The sequence below is a fragment of the Oenanthe melanoleuca genome, chromosome 8, assembly GCF_029582105.1.
Source record: "Oenanthe melanoleuca isolate GR-GAL-2019-014 chromosome 8, OMel1.0, whole genome shotgun sequence".
Taxonomy (NCBI): Eukaryota; Metazoa; Chordata; class Aves; order Passeriformes; family Muscicapidae; genus Oenanthe; species Oenanthe melanoleuca.
Genome location: NC_079342.1, coordinates 5,591,296 through 5,617,831, shown reverse-complemented (window position 1 = coordinate 5,617,831; position 26,536 = coordinate 5,591,296). Strand labels below are relative to the sequence as shown.

The window sequence follows — 26,536 nt, the reverse complement described above, 5'->3', positions numbered from 1 at the left end:
GTTTGAATGACGCGCCGGGCGCTGATTGGCCGCCGGGTCAGGGGCGGGTCGGAACGGGCGCGAGCCGCGCTGGGATTGGCCGGTGGGAGAGGGGGCGGGGCCAGCGCGCGCGGCCCGCGCGGGGATTGGCGGAGCCCTGGGTTTGAACGCGCGAGCGGCGGTTGGCGCAGCGCTGCCTGTGCGGACATGGCGGAGGGATCCGTCACCGCAGAGGCGCGGGGGGACCGGGACCGCAGCCCCGCCAAGAACCCCGGCCGGCGGCGCTGGGCCCTGCGGGGCGGCGAGGAGGATGAGGATGAAGACCCCGCCGTGCTGGTCCTGAGCTACTTTTCCCGGCCGCCCTTCCTCAGCTTCGGCCGCCTGCGAGTGGGTGCCTCCCGCACGCGTCTGCTGTGCATTGACAACCCCAACGATGATGATGCCGAGGTGGTCATCGAGCGCTTTCCGGCCGCTGCCAGGGGCTTCAGCATCGAGCAGCGCCGCTTCTTTGTGGAGGTACGGGGAGGGATGGGGCGGGCGGGAGCTCTGGTGGCCGGGGGGCGAGGGAGAAGCGACGCCGTCCGTGGTGTGGGTCTGCCCCGGGATGTGGGGAGGCCGTGGTGTGGGTCTGCCCGGGAAGGCAGCATCCTCCGGGATGTGGGGCCGGTATGGTGTGGGTCTGCCCGGGAAGGCAGCATCCTCCGGGATGTGGAGCCGGTATGGTGTGGGACTGCCCGGGATGTGGGGCCGGTATGGTGTGGGTCTGCCCGGGCAGGCGGCACCCTCCGGGATGAGGAGCCTGTATGGTGTGGGTCTGGCCCGGGATGTGGGGCCGGTATGGTGTGGGTCTGCCCGGGAAGGCAGCATCCTCCGGGATGTGGGGCCGGTATGGTGTGGGTCTGGCCCGGGATGTGGGGCCGGTATGGTGTGGGTCTGGCCCGGGATGTGGGGCCGGTATGGTGTGGGTCTGCCCGGGCAGGCGGCCCGAGAGCTGCGGGCGGTGCGCGGATGGCGGGCCCGGGCCGCTCCGGCTGCGGCTGTCAGCGCTGCGAAGGCGCTTCAGCCTGGCTCAGCAGAGAGGTGTTTGCACTGAGGATAAAAAAATGGAATGAAGTAAACTGTTCTTTGGGAATATTGTTTTAAAGACAGAGACCTGTCAAAACGCTTCAGGGCATATGTTTAGGAAAAAGGCTGCGATGGGAGGATGCCAGTTCACTGTTCTGCACTTGACTCAACAGAGAGCAAGGCATGCATAAACCAGGATTAAACATTTACGATAGCTGAGGAAATGCGCATTGTGCTTAGGCCAGTCAATGTCAGTTTTTAAAAGAACAATTAGAAAAAGATGTCTGCAGTTATCTAGACTGTCCAGAGTGTTTGTGAGAGAGGAAGAAACACTCTGGACATCTTTTGCAACTCTTGGCTTATAAAATCAGGGTGAAGTCTCACTGAATGGTGCTTCTTTTATTCTTAATAATATGTTCCTCAAGGAATTAATAAATAGGTTCATGACTTCCTTCATAATTTGCAGTGTCTTACTTTTTTTTCAAAGGACTCATGTCAAATTTGACTTAAAAAAAAAAATTGACACTTATATTTAGGGCCAGCTAAGGTCCTAAGTTAATCACTCTCTGATTATTTGTCCCACCATACCACTCTCAAAATTATCCTAGAGGACTTATTTGGTTAATATGTGAAAAAAAATAGGTAATTTCTTCTACTCACCTTTACTAAAACCTTCTTCTACTAGGTGTTATATTTATTCTATTTATTCTCATACATATATATGTATTCTTGTTTTCCACTGTAGTTTGATTCAGAGGTATACAACCTTTTAGTATGAAACATTTTTTTATAGGGATTGCTTAAATTTACATGTCAAAGAGGGAAAACTGACATTGCAACATTTAACAGTGTTTTATCATTTCATGTTGTCATAATATGTATTACTTCTATATACTGCTTGTTGTTTGGTTGATTACTTGATCTTCAGTGTTATCTAAGTGTACTTTAATGCTAGATATTAAATATTTCTTTTTCTCCAATAGGCAGGACAAAGAATATTTGTTTCTATCACATGGACACCATTAGAAGAAGGAAAAATCAGAGAACTGGTGACTTTTGTTGTTAATGATGTTGTAAAACATCAAGCTGTGCTCCTTGGTGCTGCTGAGCAGCCCCCAAAGAAAAAGGTGAGTGTGTGTTTATCATATCTTAATTCTGTTCCTTTGGCTTCTCTGATGCAAATATTGTTTTTATTACTAGAAAATTCAGTGAAGGAGGGCTATAAAGTGATATATGATGCTGTGGAAGTGCCCATTGTGCTCAACTTTTTTTAGCTGGGTTGGAAAGTAGGTACTGATAAACTACAGTTTAAAGAATAAAACTGAAACATGACCAAATAAATGGTTTTCAAGCCTGCAAATAAGGTAATGTGAATCTGTGATCAGGAATTATTTTTATAGACTTTTTGAACTTTGGGTATGCTAGTAATGTTTACTTTTACATGTAGAAGAATTTAGCAAGTCAGCACACTAACTTTAATGTATGTTTCTTTTTCAGAAGAGTCTTTGGGATACTATAAAAAAGAAGAACTCTTCAGGAACATCTGCAATAAAAGTTAAGAAGAATACTGTAGAAATTAAAAATATTAATAAAACATTCCGAGTTTCTCAGAAGGTGGATAGACTTAGAAATCCCCTTCAGTCATGTGAGAATCAGGACACAGTGCAGAATAGTGTATCCCAAGGAAATGACCCTCTTGCTGGCTCAGAAAATCAGCTGCCTCCATCTCCTATTGCACCAGTGCCAGAGGAAAATGGCAATACTGTTCACACGCCACTTGCCCTGAGAAGGTCTACTACATTTGGGGATATTGCTGCCTCTGGAAATAAAGAGTTGTTGCCCAAGATAGACATCTGTAACATCAATAAATGTGTTACTGAGCACAATCAATTGCAACCTGAAAGTGCCTGCAGTTCTGCTGCATTAGCACAACTGCCAATTTCAAATGATGGAGGAGTTCTTAATTTTACCCTCTCACCAGTTTCCACTCTGGAACACTCAGCCTGTGCACCTGTTTTAAGTACAAGGAGAATTTTAAGTCCAGATGCTTTTGTAAATGACAATTATGAAGTGGATATAGATGTAAAAGAACAGCCTTTTCCAATACTGTCACCTGATCAATTTGTGAAGGACAGTTTGTCAGATAAACCATCAAAGACTCCTAAACCTGTGGAAGCATTGATATCGTCCACCACAGAGACTTATGTTGTTAAGAGATTTCTACCCTCAAAATGGAAAAAAGATGTAGGTGTAAAGAAAGAAACACGTGTTCATGTAGAACATAGCTTAAATGAAGTCTTGGAGCTGCATAATGTCAAATCACAGGCATTTGATAGTGATAAACCCAAGGAAGATCATTGCAGTTTTCCTTCTGCAGAGGAACTTCAGACTGGCAACCCTTCTCGGAGAGAACAAACAAAAAAGCGTCCAATTCTTTCTGCCACTGTCATAAAAAGCAAACCTGTTGCTACTGAAAAGACAAGAACAGAAACCTGCCAGCCAAAATCTAAAAAATGCCTTAATAAAGCAATAATAGGATGTGCTAATATGGTGCCTGGATATGTGGAAGCAGAAACATCTAAACACCTGCCAGTTACAGCTCCCATATCATCTGAAAATAAGTGTCAGAATGACAAGGTAAATTCACTTCCTACTGGATCAACTTCTTCATGTCGTAAGAGGAAAAGTGAAACATATGTAGAAAATAGTAGAGTTACAGCTCCAGAGCATGTGGAAGAAGTGGAAAGGAAAAGAGCTCTTACCTCTAGCATGAACAATCAAACACGCACAACCAGACGACCATTGGCCTTCGTACCCATGAGTGGAGAGAGAGTCGGGCACAGAAAGAAAGCTGGTGAGCAGTGTTTCCTTCATTTACCATTTTCTAAAAGGTGCCATTGATTAGGAAATGTGTACAGAAAACTGAACGGTCTAGTAACAGTCAGCAATATTTCATATCTCTGAAATCTGGGTTTTTGCAAATTTTTAGGTATCTGTGCTTTAAAAAACAGAAAACTAGGTTAGAGTTTTGGTTATGTAACTGGCTTCAAATTTGCTTTATTCCTAATTTTGTTAATGACAATAGGAGGTGAAGTATCTAAATGCTCTTGAGCAGCAACCATAAATCGTATTTTCTGGAAACTTACTGCACAGTATTTGTCACACGTACATTTACCATTGAGAATGTTTGCCTCCGTTACTGTTGTCCAGCTCATGTCCAGCTTTTCAACCACCAGAACCCCTAAGTCCTCCTCTGCAGGGCTGCTCTCTCTGAGTTCTTCTCCCAGTCTGTTGTCACCTGCAGATGTGCTGAGGGTGCACTTGATCCCTGTCTCATTGATAAGGTATTAAAGAGACAGATCCCTGAGGGACTCTGCTCATCACCCGTCTTCACCTGGGCAAACAGCCATGACCACAACCCTCTGTCTGCAATTCCTTATCTACCCAATGGTGCATCCTCCAAAATCCATATCTCTCCAATGTGGAGATGAGGATGCCATGTGGGTCTGTGTGGAAGGCTTTACAGAGCTCTAGGTAGATGGCATCAGTCGGTTTCACTTGTTGACTGTGTCAGCCACTCCACTGCAGAAGGCCTTGAGACACGTCAGGGACAATCTGCCCTTTGTAAAGCTATGCTCACTGTCTTGAATCACCTCCTTGTCTTATATGTGCTTTAACATCACTTCCATGGAGATCTGTTCCATGATATTCCCAGACACAGAAGTGAGGCTCACCAGGCTGTAATTCTCTGCATCCACACATCTTCCTTCCTTCCCTTTTTAAATCATCAATATCTTTTGAATGGTTCTTGGGGAGTTACTCTAGTTCTGTACTTTAGAAGTGATATGAACTTAATATGTTAACTTTCACTCACATATTGTCTGTTGATATTTGTGTGTTAATGCTTGTAGGTTCTTCTCTTCAGAAGGCATCTAAAGCTACCAAGAGAATTAGTAAACCTGTCCCTGGATTGGCCCAGTCACACTTGACATTTGTGAAACCACTGAAAACAGGTAGGCAGACTCCTGGTGTTTGTTAAAACACTGAACAGAATGTCACAACTGTACTGCTGGTGTCAGGTAAGACTTAGCTGGTTAAAGGTGAGAGAAAATAGAGGATAGTACCTGAAATGAACCAATACCTACTAGAACAATATGTGTAACCTTTTCTGTTCTGTTTTGACTACTTTTAAGAAAATTGGTTGCAATGGTCACCGAAAAGTAAATGTTACTTTTTTCCAGATTGACCTGTAAGTGTAAAAGCTACATTACAGTTCTGCTCCCAGCTTACTGATGGCTGTCAGTTAAATGCCTCTTCCATATCTGAAAACATTTTAAGGCAGCAACAGAATACCTAAGAACAGAAAATTTTTTCCCTACAAGATAACAATTCTGCAGAGATAAGAATACTAAGTTGATCTGATCAGAAAAATGCATCTATAAAATGGTTCTTCCTGGATGTAATCCATTCCAGTTTGGGTTTACACCATTGTACATGGCCTGGGTTCTAGGTATCTTGTCTTAGTTCTTGGACTGCAACAACTCAAGCCATGTTTTGTGGCTGAAATTTATTTAATAGTCCCTGATCCGCAAATCAGTGAAGATTTTAACAATCTGCTTTTTTGGCTGTAGTGCTAAATGGAGTGTCAAACATTAATCCTTTCCACAATGAAATGTATGCTGGTTATCATGTATGTTATATTTCAAGAACTGCAAAGACTTGATTTTTTTTTGTTGTTCTGATATTTTTTTTAAGTCATCCCTCGGCACCCAATGCCTTTTGCTGCTAAAAACATGTTTTATGATGAACGTTGGAAGGAGAAGCAGCAACGAGGTTTCACCTGGTGGTTAAATTTTGTACTTACCCCAGATGACTTCAATGTAAAAACAAATACCTCACAAGGTAAGAGAACAGTAATTTTGTCTTCTCATTTTATTAAGCTTTATGTAATATGCTTTATTAACACTAACAAGTAGTAGACCTCATTTAACATTAAACCTTTTCAGAGTCGTGTTGTCATATTTTCCCCCTTCTGGAAAGTGTGGATGGCTCATGATGTGCTCATGGCAAGCACAGCACACCCCTGCATGGGGAGGGTGCTCTCCAATAAGAACACACTGGAATGAGTGTGCTCTCAGTGGGTGGTGAGTGGGGAATCTCCACCTGCTGGAAAATCATATAGCTGGCACTTTACTAAAAGGATAGTCTACTTTTTACTCTATCTTAACTTCATTTGTGTCTTAAAACAGAATTCCTAGCACTGCTCACTTATGAAATAAGTGTTCTTATATTTAATAGTTGACTAGTATTCTTGTACTTGACAACATATGTGTAGTGCAACAACTGACAAGCTTCCTGAAGGATAAATCATTGGTTAGAGTAAAAATAACAGAATATCAGCTTCAAGAGGGAAAAAGTAAATGAGGTGTGCAAAGCTACCTTTATTTGAGATGTAAATGCATGTTTTTGTGCGTGTTTTAACAGTAAATGCAGCTGCTCTTGTCTTGGGGGAGGAGAGCCATCACAAAAGGAGCCTTGCTAAGGCACCCACGAAGGACGAGGCGTCTCTGAAGGCGTACACGGCTCGCCGCAAGCTGAACCGGCTGCGGCGCGCGGCCTGCCAGCTCTTCACCTCCCAAGCCATGGTCACAGCCATCCAGAAACTCGAGGGGGAGATCGAAACCAGGCGCCTGCTGGTCCGCAGGGACAGGCACCTCTGGAAAGACATAGGTAAGGGCACTGAAACCTGGGATTCTCTCTTGTGAGCAGGAAAAAGGTTATTCACGCTATGAGTTTGTTCAGTCTAAAATTGGTCCATAGAAATTTTTGCATTACTATGAAATGTTTGCTGGATCTAATATTAAAATATGCTCTCTTGCAGGAGAAAGGCAGAAAGTCCTTAATTGGCTTTTATCTTACAACCCTTTATGGCTGCGTATAGGTCTGGAGGTAAGTGCACTGTGTATAGTTTATAATCCATAATCTAAGTTTAATGGACATTTAGCTTTTTTTTAGTAGTTGTTTTGAGTTTCTTTATATTTTCTGCCATACTAATTCAGGTAGGTACAATTCAGTTATAGCACGATGCATATATATTTAAAATTGTCACAGCATACTTACTTTAAAAAAGTGATTACCTTATTAAGAAGGAAAATATTTAATCAAAGATAGCGGAAATTAATTCTGTGACCAATAACAAAAGCATTTCCCTATCAGTTTCACTTTACTGAACTGAAGAAGAATGTGGCCATCTTAAAGAAGTTCTTAATTGATTTCTCAGACATAGATGATCAGGCATGTTTTGAAATGAGAATAGATCTTCTGAAATTTCCTTTGGCTTTACCTTTCAGGGTCTCACTTGTGCTTGATATTTAGAGACCAATTGCCATTTATGATTTCAGAAATTAACAAATGTATATTGTTCAAAAAAATCGCATAGTATTTAAGGTAACTTTTAAAACTTCTGCTTTTTTCCCCTTCTTTCATATTAGACTATTTATGGAGAACTGATAGCTTTGGAGAGTAATAGTGATGTTATGGGTTTAGCAATATTTATCCTTAATCGCTTGCTGTGGAACCCTGACATTGCAGCTGAATACAGACATCCCGTCGTGCCCCACCTTTACCGGGAAGGTAACGACTACTTCCTAAATAATTATTTTTGTAGCACTTAAGTTTTAAACTATCACTTATTGATATCATTTCAATATCAAATTCTATCATTTTAGGTCACGAGGAAGCTTTGTCAAAGTTCACACTGAAAAAATTGCTGCTGTTGGTTTGCTTTTTGGATTGTGCCAAACGGTCCAGAATGATTGACCATGACCCCTGCCTCTTTTGTAAAGATGCAGAGTTCAAGGTGAGAGCTGTGATTAGATGTCTCCCTCCAGAATTTTCCTAAGACTCAGTATAGAATTTTTAATTGTTTTTAATCTATGTGACTTGCTAAAATAATTTTAAACAAAATATGTAATTTTGAGAATTAGACAAGGAAATATGAAATGTAATTTGGGAGGGTCAAGGGATGAAAATTGTATTCTGATTGACAAATAATATAGTGTTAAGATTTTTTTTTCTTTTTTTTTTTTTCTTTTTTTTTTTTCTTTTTTAACTTTAGGCTAGCAAAGACCTTTTGCTTGCATTTTCCCGGGACTTCCTAAGTGGTGAAGGTGACCTTTCCCGCCATCTGGGCTTCTTAGGACTACCTGTCAGTCACATTCAAACTCCACTTGATGAATTCGATTTTGCTGTAACAAACCTGGCTGTGGATTTACAATGTGGCATTCGTCTTGTGTATGTTGATACAGAATTCTATTAAAATACTTTTTTTTTTTTTTTTTATGTCATACTTAATGTGAGCTCATCAGAGGCATTAAACCATGCCATTATCTTTGTTAGGAGAACAGTGGAGCTTCTAACCAAAAACTGGAGCCTTTCAAAACAACTGAGAGTTCCTGCCATAAGCCGGCTACAGAAAATGCATAATGTTGATATTGTTCTCAATGTCCTTAAAGAGCGAGGAGTGCAATTGAAAGATGAAACTGGTAAGGCCTAGAAATCAGGGTTATTCTAAGTGCATCAGATAACTAGTGCATTCTTTAATCCTTTGTTTTATTTGATAGGTGCTTCAATTGACTCCAGGGATATTGTGGATAGACACAGGGAGCGAACGTTAGCACTGCTGTGGAAAATTGTCTTTGCCTTCCAGGTACTATTCAATTGCTGATTTTGTTGTTTTTTTGCTAGTTACAAGAGAGTGATAATGAAAACACCACTCTTTCAGGAATATTTGATGTATGTGAAAGCCTCTACTAACCAAATTTTAGACAGAAATAATTTGCTTTGTGCATTCAAAGCTCCACAATAAACTTTACTAAACTGCTGATTAGTCCCTAGCAATACAGCTTGGATGTTTTAACTGTGCTTTTTCTTACATATTTTGTTCAAGCTTTTGAAAAAAAAAAAAAAGAACTTCTGAGTTTAGGCTGTATAGTAGCAGAATTAATACATAAAATAATGTTGATGCCAAACTATAGGTAGACTCCTAGCAACTGAAAATGACATTTTGAGTTTACACAGATAGACAATTATAGAGTAATCTCTGAAGCTATAGCTCTTCTACTTTTTCTTCCTTTTATCTGAAACAGTTGAAACATTCTTGAAATAAGAATGAAGATTTCTTAGGCATTACTGCAATGACATTTCAAAAGTTAGTAGAGGAAGTAAAAATAGTTTTCTTAAGATTTGTTTTAGGAGTTAGAGGGTGTTTTAAAATACTCCCTAGCTTGAGCCAGAGGTATTTTAAAATAAGTGTCCCACTGACAAATCCAGTTGGAAGGAACATAACGTATGAAAGGCAAAATAAGATAAATGTTGAGGTGGACTTTCACTATTAAGTAGTCAGGAATGTAAGTGCAATTAAATATATGTAAAGAAAGAATATTCAAGACTTCAGCCACAGAACTATCAGTAAAATAGAACAACATAATAAAAGGCAAATGTGATTATTTTCTTTTTTAAATGCTGTTACACTATTAAGTAGTTAAACTCCTTCAGTTAATTCGTCTGATGTGTGTGTTACAGTTGCATTGCTTTTGATTAGAGAAATAGCTTGAGTAAGCAGTGGCTTTATCCAAGCCCTGTGGATATGCTGCTTGTTCTCCAACCAGCTCAAGTCCTTTTGGAATCCCGTAAAAAAGGAGGATTGGTACATGGGTTCAGTGGAACTGCAGGCAGGACTCAGAAATTGTTTCTTCCCCTGAGAGCACATTGAAATTGCACAGGGAATTTCTTTGTTTCTCCCAACTATTAGCTAATGCAGTAACTCTTTTTACACAAAACAGTGGGGAGGGTAGATTTAGGTTTTTTTATCTGCCGTCTATGCTGGCAAGTCCAGATTATCTACTACTGTGTGGCAGGTACTGCTGAGAAGTGAGTGTGGATTCTCTTTGAAATGCCATGCCTAGAGCAGGCAGGACATGTCAGACTGTTGATGTGTCCATTTTTTTGTTTTTCTTCCCAACAGGTGGATGTTTTTCTGAATGTGGAACATTTAAAAGAAGAAATTGAGTTTTTGAAGAACACACACAAGAGAAAAGCACTATTGGGTGCTGTCAAGACTTTTCCAAATGATTTTAAAGTACAAGAAGACAGTAGTAACTTCTCATCTCAGACTTACGGTGAAAATGTGAAGCTGCTGATGGCATGGGTTAATGCTGTTTGTAGATTTTACAATATTAAGGTAAACAGTTCTGTGTACACTTCCACAAGTACACTCTGCTGTTGTAATTCTTTACAGAACAGAGTTCTTCAAACCATCAAATATGTAGTAGAAGTGAATGGTAATTATTTGTAAATACTCTTCTGGACTTTGTTTAATCTGATTTGAAATAACCATCATTCTGTGAGTTTAGCTGCATCTCTCTTTTTAAACAAATCTGAGCAAAAAAATCCTGCTTCAAGTTAGTCCTCTGCATAAAAATGCTTCTTAAAAATTGAACATTTTTTGATGGAATGGGAATTGTCTGTGGACTTTTACTGGGCCTCCATTTTAAAAGTTATTGTGCATAGAATTTTCAGTGTTTATAAAAACCATGAGAATTAAACTAATGTTGGGATAAGGTCAGTTCATCTCCTCAGAGATGTTTGTTTAGAGGGGATGTGTTTGCTTATTCCAAGAAGGGAAGCCCTGGTCAGAGACCTGACTCTGGTCAGAGTACAGTAGCAGCTGCTAGTCTTTATGAAGGGTGAAACAGAGCTCTTAGGGCTGATGCAAATTCAGAACTTATTTCTGCATTGAAGTGTAAAGGTATCTATAGAAGTTTATTTGAGATCTTGCTGTAGAAAGATTGGTTTCATAAAGGTTTTCCTTGTAGATTCACTATATAATGACTCACACCTCTTTTGTTTCTGGGCTCTCACAGCTGTATGTCACTGTACAGTAAATATTCAAAGGAAGCACTAGCTCCTTTTTGTTCTTGGTAACATTTAAAGGCACAAGCGAAGGAATTCTATATCCAGTTTATCCAATTAACTAGTAGCAAAATTTCAAGGAATTCGTATTTCATTTTGTTTAACAGGTGGAAAACTTCACAGTGTGTTTCTCAGATGGCAGAGTATTGTGTTATTTGATTCATCACTATCACCCCTGTTACATGCCTTTGGAAGCTGTGTGCCAACGAACAACTCAAACTGTGGAATGTTCAAGAACTGTTACAGTGGGACTAAACTCTTCTGCCTCATCTGAGTCTGACACTTCTCTGAATGCTGTGGAAGAAATGTTTGATCAAAGTGAGTTATTTGATGTACAGAAGTTCATGTTAGTTCTGTTTCTTTGCACAATTTGATGTGACTAATGTTTTGTCTTTGCAAAGCTCTAACTCCCTCAGTCCTCTACAAGGAACTCTTGGACAATGAAAAGCAAAACTTCCAGCTGATCAATGCTGCAGTTTCTGACCTAGGTGGGATACCAGCAATGATTCATCATGCAGACATGTCAAATACAATTCCTGATGAGAAGGTAAAATGCCTTTAGAGTTGATATAAGCATGTTCTGCCCTCATGTGAACATGTCCCGCTCTTTTGTACAGCCCTTACCCTGCTGTGTTCTGTTTCTGTAGGTTGTTATCACCTACCTGTCATTTCTGTGTTCACGGCTTCTCGATCTTCGCCAAGAAACTCGAGCTGCACGATTAATTCAGGCTGCTTGGAGGAACTACAGGCTGAAAAGGGAGCTGAAACTCTCTCAGGTACTCTTTGCTTGTGCAATATTCAAGGCTTCTACATTAAGAAAAAAAAAGAGAATATAAATTCAATGGAAAATACGGGTTTGTTGGACAAATATTGGCATTTATACTAATGAGTGCCATTTCTGTCATCAAAATATGTCGCCTTCTTGGTGGTGTAATCTACTAAACTCCACTTTTCTTTTAGACTTCTGAAGTAGGTGAAGAGGCTACGGATTTTTTGGTGTGCCATCCCTTAAACTCTTCTCCCAATACTTCAAATATAAAATAGTTGTACTGTTACCTTAAAACTGAAGGAGTAGTTAATTCCTATTAATGTCTATAAGATGAGAGGAGTAATTAAACTGCTGCATGGATTTACTATTTTTGTTAAGCAGCTAAGCTTCATCAGTCTTTTGAATTGAATTTCATGAGTTCTGGTATTCTGTATCTTGATTTTTCTGGTAGTTATACCAGATTTAGTGAAGGTTTTAAAACTGACACCTTAAGTTTGATAAATTCCACCGCTGTGTCTTGCTGGGTTACATGTTGGTGTTGGAACAACGTTCAAGTGAAATATTCTAAGAATCTGTGCCATAGAAAGGGACAGAGGTTCTATTTAGGCTTTTTCATCTCTAGTTTCTTTACTGTATAAAATCTACACAACCTTAATAATGATAACAAAACATTCCCTTTACAACACTTTTGAAATAACTAATAGTAAAGATGCTTGTGGGGAGAAGGAACCAAAACCATTAAAATATTGCAGGCATTATTTTTAGTAATTAATCTTATGTATATGTATTACAATTTTATGACATTGCTGTAGATAGTTACTCATATCAAAACATTGAGTGAAAATTCCATAGCTAATGTTCGCTGGAAATTCAACTCTTTGTAGGAAAGAGACAGAGCTGCTCGGATAATTCAAAAATCTGCAATGAACTTCTTGGCTCGCCGACGCATCTTGAGGAAGGAGAATGCAGCCATTTTCATCCAGAAGCACTGGAGAGGATACTTGGCCAGGATGACTCTCTTCAATCTGAAAAAGGCAAAACTGGAGGAAGTCAGAAATAGATCTGCCACAGCCATTCAGGTAATACAATCTGAAGTGAGATCGCACAGCGAGGAAACCCCCTGAAAGAACCGTTCTTTCTAAGAAAGAACCTCAAAGACCATCTGTGCTGCTTGCAGCAATTAATGACTTCATGAAATTTAATACTTATTTTATTATTTTTCCCCCTTTGCTTTTGAGAGTTTATTAAGTTTTTCTCTCTAGGGAAAGATGGTAATGTGCTATTAAATTAACAATTATTCCTTCTTGGTGAATATTTTGGACTACAATAAGCATTAAGATACAGGGCTTTAAACAGTTAATGTAAGGAGTGATGAGATTGTGTTGGTTTTCTTCTTGCAGACATGGCAATGATAGTTGGGGCAGTTAATTCACTTTCTCAAGATACCTTCACCACTGTTACCCAGAGATAAGTACTGCACTCCTAAGACTTTTTAGAATGGGTATTAAAGAATTGCTGATTTATCAGATAGTGTAAAAATGAATCTGCTGTTGCCACGGGAAATTGAGGCTTTTTCCAAGCATTTGAAATGCTTGAAAACCATTTTAGCTTTTTCTTTTTTTTTTTTTTTTTTTTTTTTTTTTTTTTTTTTTTTTTTTTTTTTTTTTTTCCTTCCTTTTTTTAAAGTAGATTTCTGGATTTGACTTCCTAGGGATTAAGACACAGAGATGAGCTCGGTTAGAGGATGCTGCCAGAAACACCAAAGTCATGGGTTTGATCTTGATAGGGGCCATTCAGATCAAGTGTAGGACTTGATCTTTGTGGGTCTCTTCCAACTCAGACTAATACTCTGTGGTACTCTCATAAGTATAGGAATAAGAAATCATACAAAGTCTGAAGATGACAGTCCTCATTCATGCTTAACTCAACATATTATGAAGAAAATACTGTATTTTTTCTTTTTTTACCTGCAGGCTTATTGGAGGAGATACTCTGCAAGGAAAAGATACTTACAGCTAAGACACTGTGTTATTTTTGTACAAGCAAGGATAAGGATGGTGAAGTCTGTTGCTGCATATAAACGAATTGTTTGGGCTACTGTTACAATTCAGAGACATCTGCGTGCAACTAAGTTGGCAAAAATAGATCGGCAAAGATACGAAATCCTAAAGTCTTCAGCACTTACTATTCAGTCTGCATTCAGAAGATGGAGAAGATACAAAATTCAACAGAGAATTAAAGCGGCTTTGGTGATTCAGAGTTATTTCAGAAAATGGCAATCTTCAAAACTGGCTAAGAGAAGGAGGGCTGCCCTTGTCATACAGTGTTGGTACAGGATGCACAGAGACCTGAAGCACTATCTGCATGTTAAGCAAAATGTTATCAAGATTCAGGCTTGGTACAGGTGTCAGCTGGCCAGACGTGTTTACCAGGAGCACAGGGCAAAAATAATGATAATTCAGCAGTATTACAGAGCTTATAAACTGGGCAAAGCTGAGAGAAAGTCTTATTTGCAAAAGCGTGCAGCAGTGATAGTTCTCCAAGCTGCTTTTAGAGGCATGAAGGCACGAGAGCAGTACAGACAAACAAAAGCAGCGTGTGTTATTCAGTCACTGTGGAGAATGAAACAAGAGAAGCAAAGATTCCTGCAGCTGAAAAAATCTGTTACTACATTGCAGTCACATGTGAGAAAATACCAACAAGTAAAAAGATACAAAGAGATTAAAAGCGCTGCTTCTATAATTCAAACCCGGTATAGGGCACATGTGGCTGCTAAAAAAGCAGCTGCCGCTTTCCAGAGGGTGCGGCTGGCTGCCGTTGTTCTCCAGGCTGCCTACAGGGGGATGCAAGGCAGGAGGCAGGCTCGGATCCTGAGATCCGTGATCAGAATTCAGGCCAGTTTCCGTGCTCATGTCGCCCGGAAGAGATTTAAAAGCTTGAGAGAGGCCGCAGTGAAGATTCAAGCCCTTACGAAGATGAGGCGAGTCCGTAAGCGTTACTGTGCACTGAGGGCAGCAACGCTTTATGTCCAGAGAAGGTATCGCTCTCAGAGACATGCTCTTCAAGTGAAAGAAGATTACATGAAGTTGAAGAGAGGTTGCATAAGAATTCAGGCTCTAGTTCGAGGCTATTTTGTCAGGAAACAAATGCAGAGGTGGAGGGAGGCTGCAGTATTACTTCAGGCCTGCTACAGGATGAAAAGGGACCGGCAACAGTACTTAAGGATCTACAGTGCTGCCATTGTCATTCAACGGCGTTATCGTGCCTGCAAAAAGAGCCAGTGTCACAGGCAGGAGTTCTTGCAAGTTAGAAAAGCAGCTGTGTGCTTACAGGCAGCCTACAGGGGTTATAAAACACGCAAAAGACTGAAACTTGAATGCAGAGCTGCTGTTAAAATTCAGACTGCTTTTAGAGCTCATGCTGCACGAGTGAAACACAAGGCAATGGTTCAGGCCTCCATTGTGATTCAGAGATGGTACAGAAATTGTAAGGGTGGTAAGAGGCAAAGACTGAACTTCTTAATGACGAGAGCAGCAGTGCTTTCTTTGCAAGCAGCTTTTCGTGGCTGGAAGGTGCGAAAGCAGATTCAAAGACAGCATGCTGCTGCTACTAGGATACAGTCTACTTTCAGAAGATTCATGGCTGTGAAGAAATTCAGGCTTGTGAAGCATGCTGTGCTAACCATCCAAAGGCATTACAGAGCCAAGGTTCTAGGCCAGAGACAAAGGCTAGAATATGTTCAGCTGCAAAATGCTGTAGTGCATCTTCAGGCACTATGGAGGGGGAAAGCTGTGAGAAGAACGATTCAGAGGGAACATCATCTTGCAACAATTATTCAATCCTATTACAGAATGCACATAAATCAACTAAAATACAAGAAACTAAGACAAGCCACTTTGGTGATTCAGAAATACTACAGAGCCTACTGTATGAAGAAAACCCAACGTGCAGTTTATCTAAAAACCAAGGCAGCTGTGTTAGTCTTGCAGTCTGCTTACCGTGGGATGACTGTGAGGAGACGACTGAATAAACTAAACAAAGCTGCTACAACTATACAAGCTGCCTTCAAATCTTATCTTGCCAAGAAGGAATATGAAAGACTTCGATCTGCAGCTATCGCCATTCAGAGGCGTTACCGTGCAGTAATTTGTGCTAAATGTCAGAGGCAGAGGTATTTGTCTTTAAAAAGAGTCACAGTCCAAGTGCAGGCAATTTACAGAGGTGTAAGAGTGAGGCGACAGGTTCAGCGTATGCACCAAGCAGCTGCTTGCATCCAAGCCACATTTAAGATGTATTTCATGAGCAAAAAATATCAGTCAATGAAAATGGCAGCAATAAGAATTCAAAGGCAATACAGAGCATTTTGTTTAGGTAAAGTGCAACGCAAAAAGTACTTGGAGCTAAAGAAGTCTGTTATCATCCTCCAGGCTGCTTGCAGAGGCATGAAAGTCCGACAAGGCTTAAAAACTATGCACCAGTCAGCAGCAATAATCCAGTCCTATTATCGGATGCACAAGCAACAGAGGGATTTCAGAAAGTTGTTGCTTGCAACAAGGCAGATTCAGCAGTGGTTCCGTGCTTGTAAAGAGAGAGACGCAGAAGTTCGCAACTATGTGACTATGAAAAATGCAGTACTACACATCCAGGCTGCGTTCCGTGGCATGAAAACAAGAAGACTCATCAGAACCATGAATGAATCAGCTGTGATTATTCAAAGAAGGTTTAGAACTTTCCTTGAAAGAAAACGTTTTCTTTCCATGAAGTCAGCTGCTGTTGTAATTCAGAGAAAATACAGAGCAACAAAACTAGCAAATTTTCAGCGTCAAAAATATATCTCTCTCCTTAATGCTGCTGTTATCATACAGTCTGCTTATAGAGGATTTGTGGTAAGGAAAAAAATGCAGCAAATGCATCAAGCTGCTACAGTTATTCAAGCAATGTTAAGAATGCATAAAATTTACACTTCTTATCAAGCTCTCAGGCTTGCTTCAGTAATCATACAGCAACGTTATCGAGCTTACAGAGAAGGGAAGCGTGAGAGAGAAAAGTACCTAAAACTGTACAATTCTGTTTTAGTTCTTCAAGCTGCCTACAGAGGAATGAAAACAAGATGCTTCCTGAAGAGACAACATGAGGCAGCACTTATAATACAAAGAAACTACCGAATGTATAGGCAGTACTGTCATTACAGAAGAGTTAAATGGGCAGCCCAGCTAATACAGAGGAGGTACAGAGCCCACAGGCTCAGGAAAATTGCTGTAGAGCGTTACACTTCATTAAAGAAAGCAGCAACTTGTATCCAGAGGGCTTTTCGAGACATGCGAGCGAGAAAACGAGAGCGAGAAATGCACCATGCTGCAACTCTGCTTCAGAAAAACTTCAAAGCCTTCAGAGAGCGTCAGCGATTTCTCTCTCTTAAAGCAGCTACTCTTGTGCTTCAGAGAAGGTACCGAGCTTTGGCTCTGGCAAGGCAGCATGCACTGGAATATCGCTCTCTGCGCAGAGCAGCCATTCACATCCAGGCTGTGTACAGAGGTGTCAGGGTGAGGAGGAGTCTCAAGCACATGCACTCAGCTGCCAGTACAATACAGGCAGCCTACAGAATGCTCAGGGATAGAAGGGCCTATCAGAAGATGAGAATTTCAGCTGTGGTTATACAGAACTACTATCGGGCCTATTTGAAAGGAAAGAACCAACGCAAGAAGTATCTGACAATGAGGAATTCCGTTCTTGTTATTCAAGCAGCATACAGAGGCATGAAGGCACGGCAGGAACTGGAACTCCTGCACCTTTCAGCAGTTGTAATACAGTCCAGCTATCGCATGCACGTGCAACGTAGGTATTACAAACAGCTGTGCTGGGCTGCCACAGTCACACAGCAGAGGTTCAGAGCCAAAATGGCAAGAGAAGCTGCCATGAGAAATTATGCAGAAATAAGAAAGGCTGTCATTTGCCTTCAAGCTGCTTTTCGTGCTAGGAAAGCCAGGCAGTTGTATAAAGCCAACGTTGCTGCACGGCGCGTTCAGTCATTCCTGCGGATGTGCGTGCAGAGGAGGCGCTTTGTGGCGCAGAGAGCAGCAGCAGTGGTGATCCAGTCCGCGCAGCGGTGCCAGAGAGCACGGGCCCGCTACGCGCTGCTCCGGAGCGCCGCCGTTGCTGTTCAGAGGTGGTACAGGTCCTGTCTCAGGGCCCGCTCACAGAGGGCACAGTACCTGGCCCAAAGACAAGCAGCAGTAGTTATTCAGTCTGCATTCCGAGCTATGAAAGCAAGAAGAACAGCAAAGCAACTACGAGCTGCAAGAAAGATTCAGTCTTTCCTTCAGATGGCTCTGAAGCGGAGAAAATACCTCCAGCTCAGAGCAGCAGCTGTTACATTGCAATCCTATTACTTAATGCATAGATGTAAATCCCAGTACATGAGCTATAAAAGAGCAGCAGTTGTCCTGCAGCGGCACTACCGGTCCCACCTGGCTGTGAAGCACCAGAGACTGGCTTACTTAGAAACCCGGAGGAGCATTATCCTTGTGCAGGCCACAGTCAGGGGATACATCCAAAGGAAGAGGTTTCACAGAATGAAAGAAAGCACAATCAAAATTCAGGTACTTCTGAGTGAATAATACTGGGATTTGGGTATTTTGGTTTTCATTTGTAGGTGTTCTAAAGATTTACTGTTCTTGCAAACCACAGTTTAAAGTAGAATCAGTTTCTAGAGTGTACTATGGGGCTGGTGTGTGAAGCTTACTCCCACAATACACAGAAATAAGGTTCTTTGAGACAACTGAATTTCACCTCTAAATATTAGTGGCTGAATGAATGTTTTCTTTGATGGGAATATGAAAGAAAGCTGTCTTGGTGTTCATGAGAGGGCACTGGTAGTGGGTATAAAGTGACATAAATGGCAAAAAAAAAACGATTGCTGCATTCTTAAGGACTCATGTTTAGGAAGGTGTGAGTAAATCAATCATGTTAGTCCTCCTAGGTTTAGTAATTGGCCCTAGGCTAATCAAAGTGGCTAACTAACATTTTGAAAAGGACTGTAAGGAGGGACATTCCCCCAAATCCAGGAAAACAGGAAAATAAACCGTCTCTCATAATAATTTGTGACCCTGAGAAGCCTGATCTAATGTTAGGTGCCCATGTTAGGTGGATTGGAACTAGGCCATCTTTAAAGGTCCCTTCCAACCCAAACCATTCTAGGATTTTCTGAGAATTTCTTAGGTTGATTTTACCCTCTTGTTGGAGACCACATGCTCTACTTAACTGATACATGGGCTCATCCTTCATGTTTTGGGGGGATTGGTAGCTGCTTAGTTATTTTCTGAATGTTTAACTTTTACATCCCAAACAATATAAGGACGGTTACTTTCCTTAAAAGCTAGAAAAAAAGAATTAGTTTTGACATTGGAAATATGTTTATTTATATAATTGTTTTTATAACAAGCCAGTAAGTACAGTTGTACATAGAAGTATGCAAATATTCCCAGTTGATACGATGCAAGTGGTGAAATAGTCTTTTTCTTTGAAGGCCTCTTTCCGTGGATTTATTCAGAGACAGAAATATCTTCTGTGCAAGTTTTCTGCTGTGTTAATACAGCAGCACTACAGAGCCCATCGGATGCGAAATATTGATCAACACAGATTCCATCAAATGAAAAAAGCTGCCATTACAATTCAGGTAATCATCAAAGTGGTTTTTATTGAGTGTTTGAGTTTTTTAATCTCTTGTATTTTTTTCTTCACAATATAGTTATTTTTGCAGACTAATATTAAAGAGTGGCATTTGTGGTATTTCCCTGAATATGTTTCACTTGCTTTTGAAAACATCTTCTAGTTGTAAGAAATTAAATAATTGTAGTATTTTAGAGATAGAAATCCTAAAAATTGTTCCTGTTGATGTGATATTTTTCTTTTTAATTTTGTTCATTCCATTAACAGTTCTGATTTTTTTTTTTTAATTTTTTATTTCTCTAATAGGCAGCATACAGAGGTTATAAAGCCAGGCAGCAGTGGGTCAGCAAGATGAGAGCAGCACAAGTCATCCAAGCATGGTTCCGAGGTCACAAGGCACGAAAGGAGTACATGTCTGTGCTCAGAGCTGCCCTTGTTGTCCAGAGTCACTTCAGGGCCAAACAGCTGCGGGCCCGGTAATGCCAAATCTGACACACATCATCCTGCTTTCAAAGCTTTTACTGTGTAATCATGTGGTGCTGCTCTGCACTCTTCAGAGCTCTTCAGGTGCTCAGGCTCTGCCCCTGCAGCATCCTTGTAACATATATGTGTGTGTGTGAGTATAACCCTACCGGTGCAGGTGGGGTTATCCTTTTGCACAAGATTTTCGTTAAATTTAATTGTTTTCCTGGAATGGAAGCTCCATCACAAGTTTGTTTATTGGGGCTCTAGAAAGTGTAGGCCTTGATTTTTTTTTTTTTCACTTCACTTTTTTGCAAGAAGAATGTTCTGTTAAAATTCCAGCATACAACTTGTATGTTTAAAAACTACTTCATTTTAATCCACAATGGAATAGTTAAACTGGCTTATGTTTATTTTACTATGAGATCAGCTTGGTAACTCATCTCATTCTGAACTGTCCCATGCCAGTAGCAGTAGGGAATGCTGTTCAGTGATACAAAGTCCTCCCTCAGCATTCCTTCTTTTTAAATATCCCTGCCTATTCCTGTTGTTATCTTTTCATGGACATGTTGTATGTCAGTCTGTCCAATGCCTTTCAAACTGCTGAGTCCCTCCCCAGCCTCCCTTGGCAGTAAGTTAGGGAAATACCTCCAATGGGAAACCAGAAAGTATCTTCTGTTTCAAATCAGTCTTTCTGCCAGTGTTGCTGGCTATTCCCATTCTCTACTGTTCTAAGATCTGGTTGAGAACAGCTCTGCTTTCCCAATATCTATCTCAGTGATTTCATGAACCATCACTTAGAAATGCATTTCCATGTTAGGTTTTTGAAAATGAAGTCCTGTGCCCTTACCATCCAAAGAGTCTGGAGAGCGACCCGCACTGCTCGAATGCTTCGGCAGCAGTTTCTGGCAACCAGGAGAGCTGCAGTGAAGATTCAGTTGGCATACAGGCAGTACAGGGCCAGGAGACTTCTAAGAGAGGTATGTCTTCACTGCACTCAGATGTGTCATGGTTACTTTAAAAGTTTTTAATATATTTGATTTTTTTTTTCAATATATTGATTTTTGTCATCAATGTGCAGAAGCATAGAAAAGGTAGAACCAGAGCGAAGAGTGAACATTCTTCAAAATAATTAATATCCTTTTTTGCTTTAAGCAACAGGGTTTATTCTTGGTTTTTGAACAGTTCAAATTACCCCTCTATATACTGATACCAAAATAAAATGCCAAATTTTCTGCTGGCTTTCTTGCTTGCAAAAGATTAAGCCCATATTTTGACCCCATTTAGGTAAGTGAAAAGACCTTCCAAACTGTGAAAGTGCGTTTTATTTGAACTGCTACTCTATGAGTTTACTTGTATCTCATTCCACTCTTGTTCTTATGATGGAAAGAATGCCTAAAAAAAATATATATATATATATTGATCCTGACATGAATGACCAGAAGTTTAATTATCAATGCATTCCTCAATATCTTTTTCAGAAGCACCAGGCTGCATGTCTGATCCAAAATGCATATAGAGGTTTCAAGGCAAGAAGGAAATTTGTTCAACAAAAAGCTGCTGCTGTAATTATCCAAAAACATCTGCGGGCTTGGCAGGAAGGCAGGCTTCAATTTATGAAATACAATAAGACTAGGAGAGCTGTCATTAAACTGCAAGCATTTATCCGGGGTTATTTAGTCAGGAAAAAGGTTGGTATAATTCAAATTAAAACCATGCTTTGGATGTAAAGTATCTCTAGAGCTGTTTTACCATTAATTCTGACTGGCAAGGAGAGGAAAACTTGATTTCTTAGTTTAGAAATCCAGTTCTTGTTGGCTGCTTTGAGTATTGGGCAGGTCAGAACAGATCAAACACCGTTTGAGCCTTACAGTCCTTTATAGAACTAAAGTAGATTTTCACTGTTGGGTGTTGTTTTAGCTTCCTAAGATTCTTTGTGGCTTACCTATAACTGATAATTCTGTACACATAGGCTTGCAATGAAATTGTTCTCTGCTATGTATTGATGATGTTTCTTACAATCACTTCTCTGTGTTACCATTTAGATTAGAGACCTATTACTGCAGAGGGATAGCTTACTTTAGTTCTGAGGTGGTTTTCAGTAGGTTTTCAGTTGTTGTGACTATAGTCTTTGTGTGGACATCCAGCTACCTCAAGTATGAAAATTAATGATGTTCCCTGTTTTGTTTTCCTTGTACAGATATTAGAACAGAAACAGAAGAAGAGACTTCTTTATTTTACAGCAGCTGCATATCATCATATCTCTGCAATTAAAATTCAAAGGGCCTACAGGATTCACCTTGCCTTAAAACTTGCACAAACCCAGATCTCATCTGTTCTTATTATACAGGTTGGTCTGATTAAGGCTGAATTATTTGTGTAACAGTCTAACTTGTTTCCTGTGAGCTAAGCTGTAGCACTAAGACAATGTAGTTCCTTCATATGTGAAAATAAAGCTAAATTATGGGGACTGAGTTATTAAATAATGTTGTTTATACACTGTTAAGCAAGCTCTGGATGCTTAAGCATTAGAAAGCTGAGGATGGATGGGAAAGTTTGTTTCCTTTAGGTTCTCAATCTTGCTAAAGAAATCTGAGTGCTGTCTTAGCCTATTTCTTTATATTCTACTGGAGGTAGAAAAGATCAGCCACAACAACCTGTAAGATTTGTGAAATGTAGAGCATCTCCTTACATGAACAAATGCCTTGGGTTACTGTGATTTATTTGGTTGGATGCTTCTGATCTGCCAGTGGTACCAGAGCCTGCATAGGTTGCAGCATTTTAATAAAACCAGGTTTTACTTATCTAAAAACAAGATCAAAATCAAGTTTGTATTGCAGCACTACCAGATTGTACAAATCATTTTCAGGTTTCCAAACTGACCATTAACTTGGTTCCAGTGTGGGATGCCAGCACTGCTTAAATGTAGAAGCTGAAATAGGAGCTCTGAAATAGCTGTACTCTGGTCAAGGATGTCATGGCAAACTTTGCCCTTCTACTTCTTCGTTTATACAAATCTGTTATTTCTTCCCATAAGTTAGATTTTTACCTTTAAGGCAAGAGAGAATGGATGGAAAAGGGGTTTTTTGCTCTGATTTGCAACACAGTACCCTGTCTCCTTTCTTTATTTATAGAAGGGAATAAACAGAGCTGGGAAATGAGAAAAGTGGAGTGGTGGCATTCTCCTTAAAAGCCAGCCAAGAGAAAGAGAACTCCTAGGGCATAGGAATGCTGGACACAAGTATAAATTGGGAGAGTTACATATTTTATCTTTTGGTCAGCCCTCAAGGATGATTATTGTAGGTCACTTCTAACTGAAGCTATTCTGTCTATCCCTTCCTCTACCCTGCTCTCCTCAGAATGCTTCCCTAGTGGCTCCTGGTTAAGGTTCCATTGTGCAGGTTCAGCTCCACAAGGCCAGTAAGAGCCATGGAGGTTGTTTGTGACTGGTGATGTTTATTAAACACTCTGTCTGTGCCAGGGCTCATTTAGGGCGGGAAAAGGGAGTGTAGGGGAAGAGTTTCAAATAACCAGAGCAAGGTGCTTTCATTGAAACAGAGCTGGTTCCGAGGGCGAATGCAGCGGAGGAGGTTCCTGAGGGATTTCCAGCGGGTGCTCGTGCTGCAGCGCGCGGTTCGCGCCTGGCTGGGGCGCAGGAGCGCGGCCGCCGCCGTCATCCAGAGGCGCGTGCGCCGCTTCCTCGCCCGCCGGCGCCGCAGGAGGTGGGCAGTGGGAATCACCAAATTCCAGGTGAGCACCTCCTGGAAGGAAATAGCAGCTTGGAGTTGGATTATTTCTATTATCTGGTTTGTTTTTCCTCATGGGTTTTTGGGGAGAGCAAAGATGTCTGCTTTGGTTGATGACTTTATCAGTGAAATTGCAAGCCAAGTCAGCTTCAGTTTAGCCATGAAAGCTGAGGGCAAACAGATCATAGATAATGGTTGAGATTGGAGGTGGGAGTATGAATATGCATGGGGTTTTTTGCCTTTTGTCTTGAAAGTCCAGTATTTGAAAGAAACACAGTGTCAACGACTTAAAATTGAATACCCAAGGTCATTCAATACTTTATCAGACTTGGGTAAAACTGATTTGGAATGGTGATGGAAGTTATGTAGTCTTGTCTCTCCTTTGCAACTTTTTCTCTTTGTGTCCATAGGCTTTGTGGAGGGGATATTCTTGGAGAAAGATGACTGACACAACAAAAACCAGAGCTTTAAGATGCAGTTTAGAAAAGGCCAATGAAAAATGCAGGGAAGAAAACAAACTGGGCAACAGAACTGCAATTGCAATTGACCACCTTCTAAAATACAAACATCTCTCCTACATTCTTGCAGCACTAAAGCATCTTGGTCAGTATTTTGTTTTATTGTAACTGATGGTTTTTCAGAATGATAAAAACTGGATTTTCTTTTTTTTCAGCTGAGGAGAGCTCATAATGATATTTAGGCTTTCTGCATGACTATAAAATGTGAGCATTCGAGGGTAGGGGGGTTTCCAGACTAAAATTAGGTTGTTGATTTAAGAACAATATGAAATGGTTATGTAGAGAAAGTAAAAATGAGAATAAACTTATGTTAGGTGTAGCACTACAAGGACTGATAGGAAATTAGAGCAATCATACAGGATTTCCTATCAGTGTATGTTATCTGTGGATCATTTTGTCTGCTTAACTTTCAGTCTGGATTATTAAAACTATTGCTTTAGAAACACTTACTTAAATCAATACTTGTAGTTTTTACTTTGCACTTTTATTTAAAAATAGAGAAAATCCTGGTTTGCAGTAATTTTGTAAACTTCAGAGTTTTCTTTTCTCTATTTGTTTTTCTTTAATTGTTTTAGAGGTGGCTACCAGGCTGTCCCCAGTGTGTTGTGAAAATATGGCCCAGAGCAGAGCAATTTTCAGTATTTTCATTCTGATTCGAAGCTGCAACCGAAGTGTTCCATGCATGGATGTGATCACTTACTCAGTTCAGGTTCTACTCAATGTTTCAAAGGTAACTTGGATCTTTTCTTTTGCAGGTTATAAACAACAGGCTACTTTATTGTAGTTTATCCACAACATTTCTGAAAAAATCTGGAGCAACAAAAGTAGTAGTTTTGAATAAAAATAGGTTCTGATTTTTCACTGTTATTTTTAAACCAGTTATTTATTTATCTTGTAGTAGTTATATGGAGGTTTTTGGTGAAAAAATTATTTCATGGCCTTAAGGCATTGCAAGGTATCACAAAGATTTTTCAATTTCTCTGAAATTGTTCTAATTTATTTTTTAATTTTAAATATAAAATGAGATTCTATGGGTTTCTTAAGAAGGGAGGAAACACAAAAGACACGTTTTCATAATCTGTTACAATTGTGTAAATACAGAAGCAATTTGTATTGCTTGGATACCAGTTCAGCTACAAATTTATTCTAGGGGAGAATATGAGCTTTGTTTTTTCTCTAACCTCTAAATAGTAATCTGTGAACTAAGGATATTTTAAAGATCTGTCTATAGAAGCTCTCTTGTCTCTTTGTTATTTAACAGTATGAAAGAACTACTCAAGCAGTTTATGAAGCTGAAAATTCTATAGATACTTTACTAGACCTACTGCAAATGTACAGAGGCAAAGCTGGGGACAAAGTTTCAGAGAAAGGAGGAAGCATTTTCACAAAGACCTGTTGTTTGCTGGCCATCCTTTCAAAGGACTCAAAAAGAGCTTTGGTAAGACCTAAGTGTTTTGGGCTTAATGGTTTAATTTAACATACTTTTCTTGCATCTTTTGGTGGTGTTTGTAATTTTTCCCCCTCCCACACCTGTTATGGCTGTAATATCAATTTCAACTAAACTCTGGTTAAAAAAAATGTATTTTCAAGATTGTGAACACTCACATTTTCTTGATTTAAGCTGCTGTTAAAGTTGCAGTATTGACTGTGTGTTGTCTTCACCTTCCCTCAGGAAATCAGAGGCATGCCAAGAACTGTTTCTTGCATCCAGAGCCTCTATAAACTCACAGCTCGGAAGCACAGGATGGATGCAGAGAGAATACTTATGAAGCAGAAAACAAACACTGCCTTAGGTGGGAGCTCCTCTATTCCAGTAACTCCTCTAAGAATAAAAACAGTTTCAAGGTAAGTACTTAAAAATTAGTCTTCTATTTCTGCTGTGGCATTGAAGTATTTTAATGCAAGCCACTAATCTTTTCACAGGATTAAACCAGATTGGGTCTTGAGGAAAGGTAAAGTGCAAGAAGTTGTGGATCCTCTGCAAGCAATTGTGATGGTGATGGACACACTTGGTATTGCCTGCTACTGAAATGTAAATGATGTATAGGAAGATGTATTTGTACAGTATGTATGTAGTAAAATGGATAAACGATTTTGAAAAAACCAAATAAGTGTTAAACTGCTGTTGGAAATGTTTTTTCAGATTGGCATTAACATTTTGGTAACTTTTTGTATTACATACAGTTTTTAAACCCCATTTTGTACTACTATCAAAAGAAATTGTACAATAAAACTGGATTTTACTGGAAATTTCACTGGTGCATTAATATATTGTTGTCACACAACTGAATATTGCAACCACATTCTTCACTCTGATTAGATATTGTAGAATTCTATTGTGGGGGACAGTAATGTCT

At 40.1% G+C, this 26,536-nt stretch overlaps 1 protein-coding gene across 2 annotated transcripts; it reads left to right on the top strand.

Annotated features, from left to right (window-relative positions):
• Positions 1-171: 171 nt before the first annotated feature.
• ASPM (assembly factor for spindle microtubules) lies at positions 172-26,434 on the top strand. Of its 2 annotated transcripts, XM_056498215.1 has the most exons (29): positions 172-495; positions 2,028-2,171; positions 2,542-3,898; positions 4,956-5,057; positions 5,800-5,946; positions 6,529-6,774; positions 6,926-6,993; positions 7,536-7,677; positions 7,773-7,903; positions 8,162-8,337; positions 8,443-8,588; positions 8,667-8,752; positions 10,070-10,285; positions 11,124-11,334; positions 11,418-11,563; positions 11,664-11,792; positions 12,670-12,864; positions 13,759-18,384; positions 19,311-19,460; positions 19,760-19,929; positions 20,736-20,895; positions 21,397-21,606; positions 22,116-22,265; positions 23,474-23,665; positions 24,072-24,264; positions 24,755-24,909; positions 25,441-25,617; positions 25,852-26,024; positions 26,103-26,434. In XM_056498215.1, exons 1-29 carry the CDS (start codon positions 187-189, stop codon positions 26,206-26,208), a joined length of 10,413 nt encoding a protein of 3,470 aa, XP_056354190.1. In that variant the 5' UTR covers positions 172-186; the 3' UTR covers positions 26,209-26,434. The 2 variants fall into 2 exon arrangements, with proteins under 2 accessions (XP_056354190.1, XP_056354189.1); XM_056498214.1 differs by lacking the exon at positions 21,397-21,606.
• Positions 26,435-26,536: the final 102 nt, after the last annotated feature.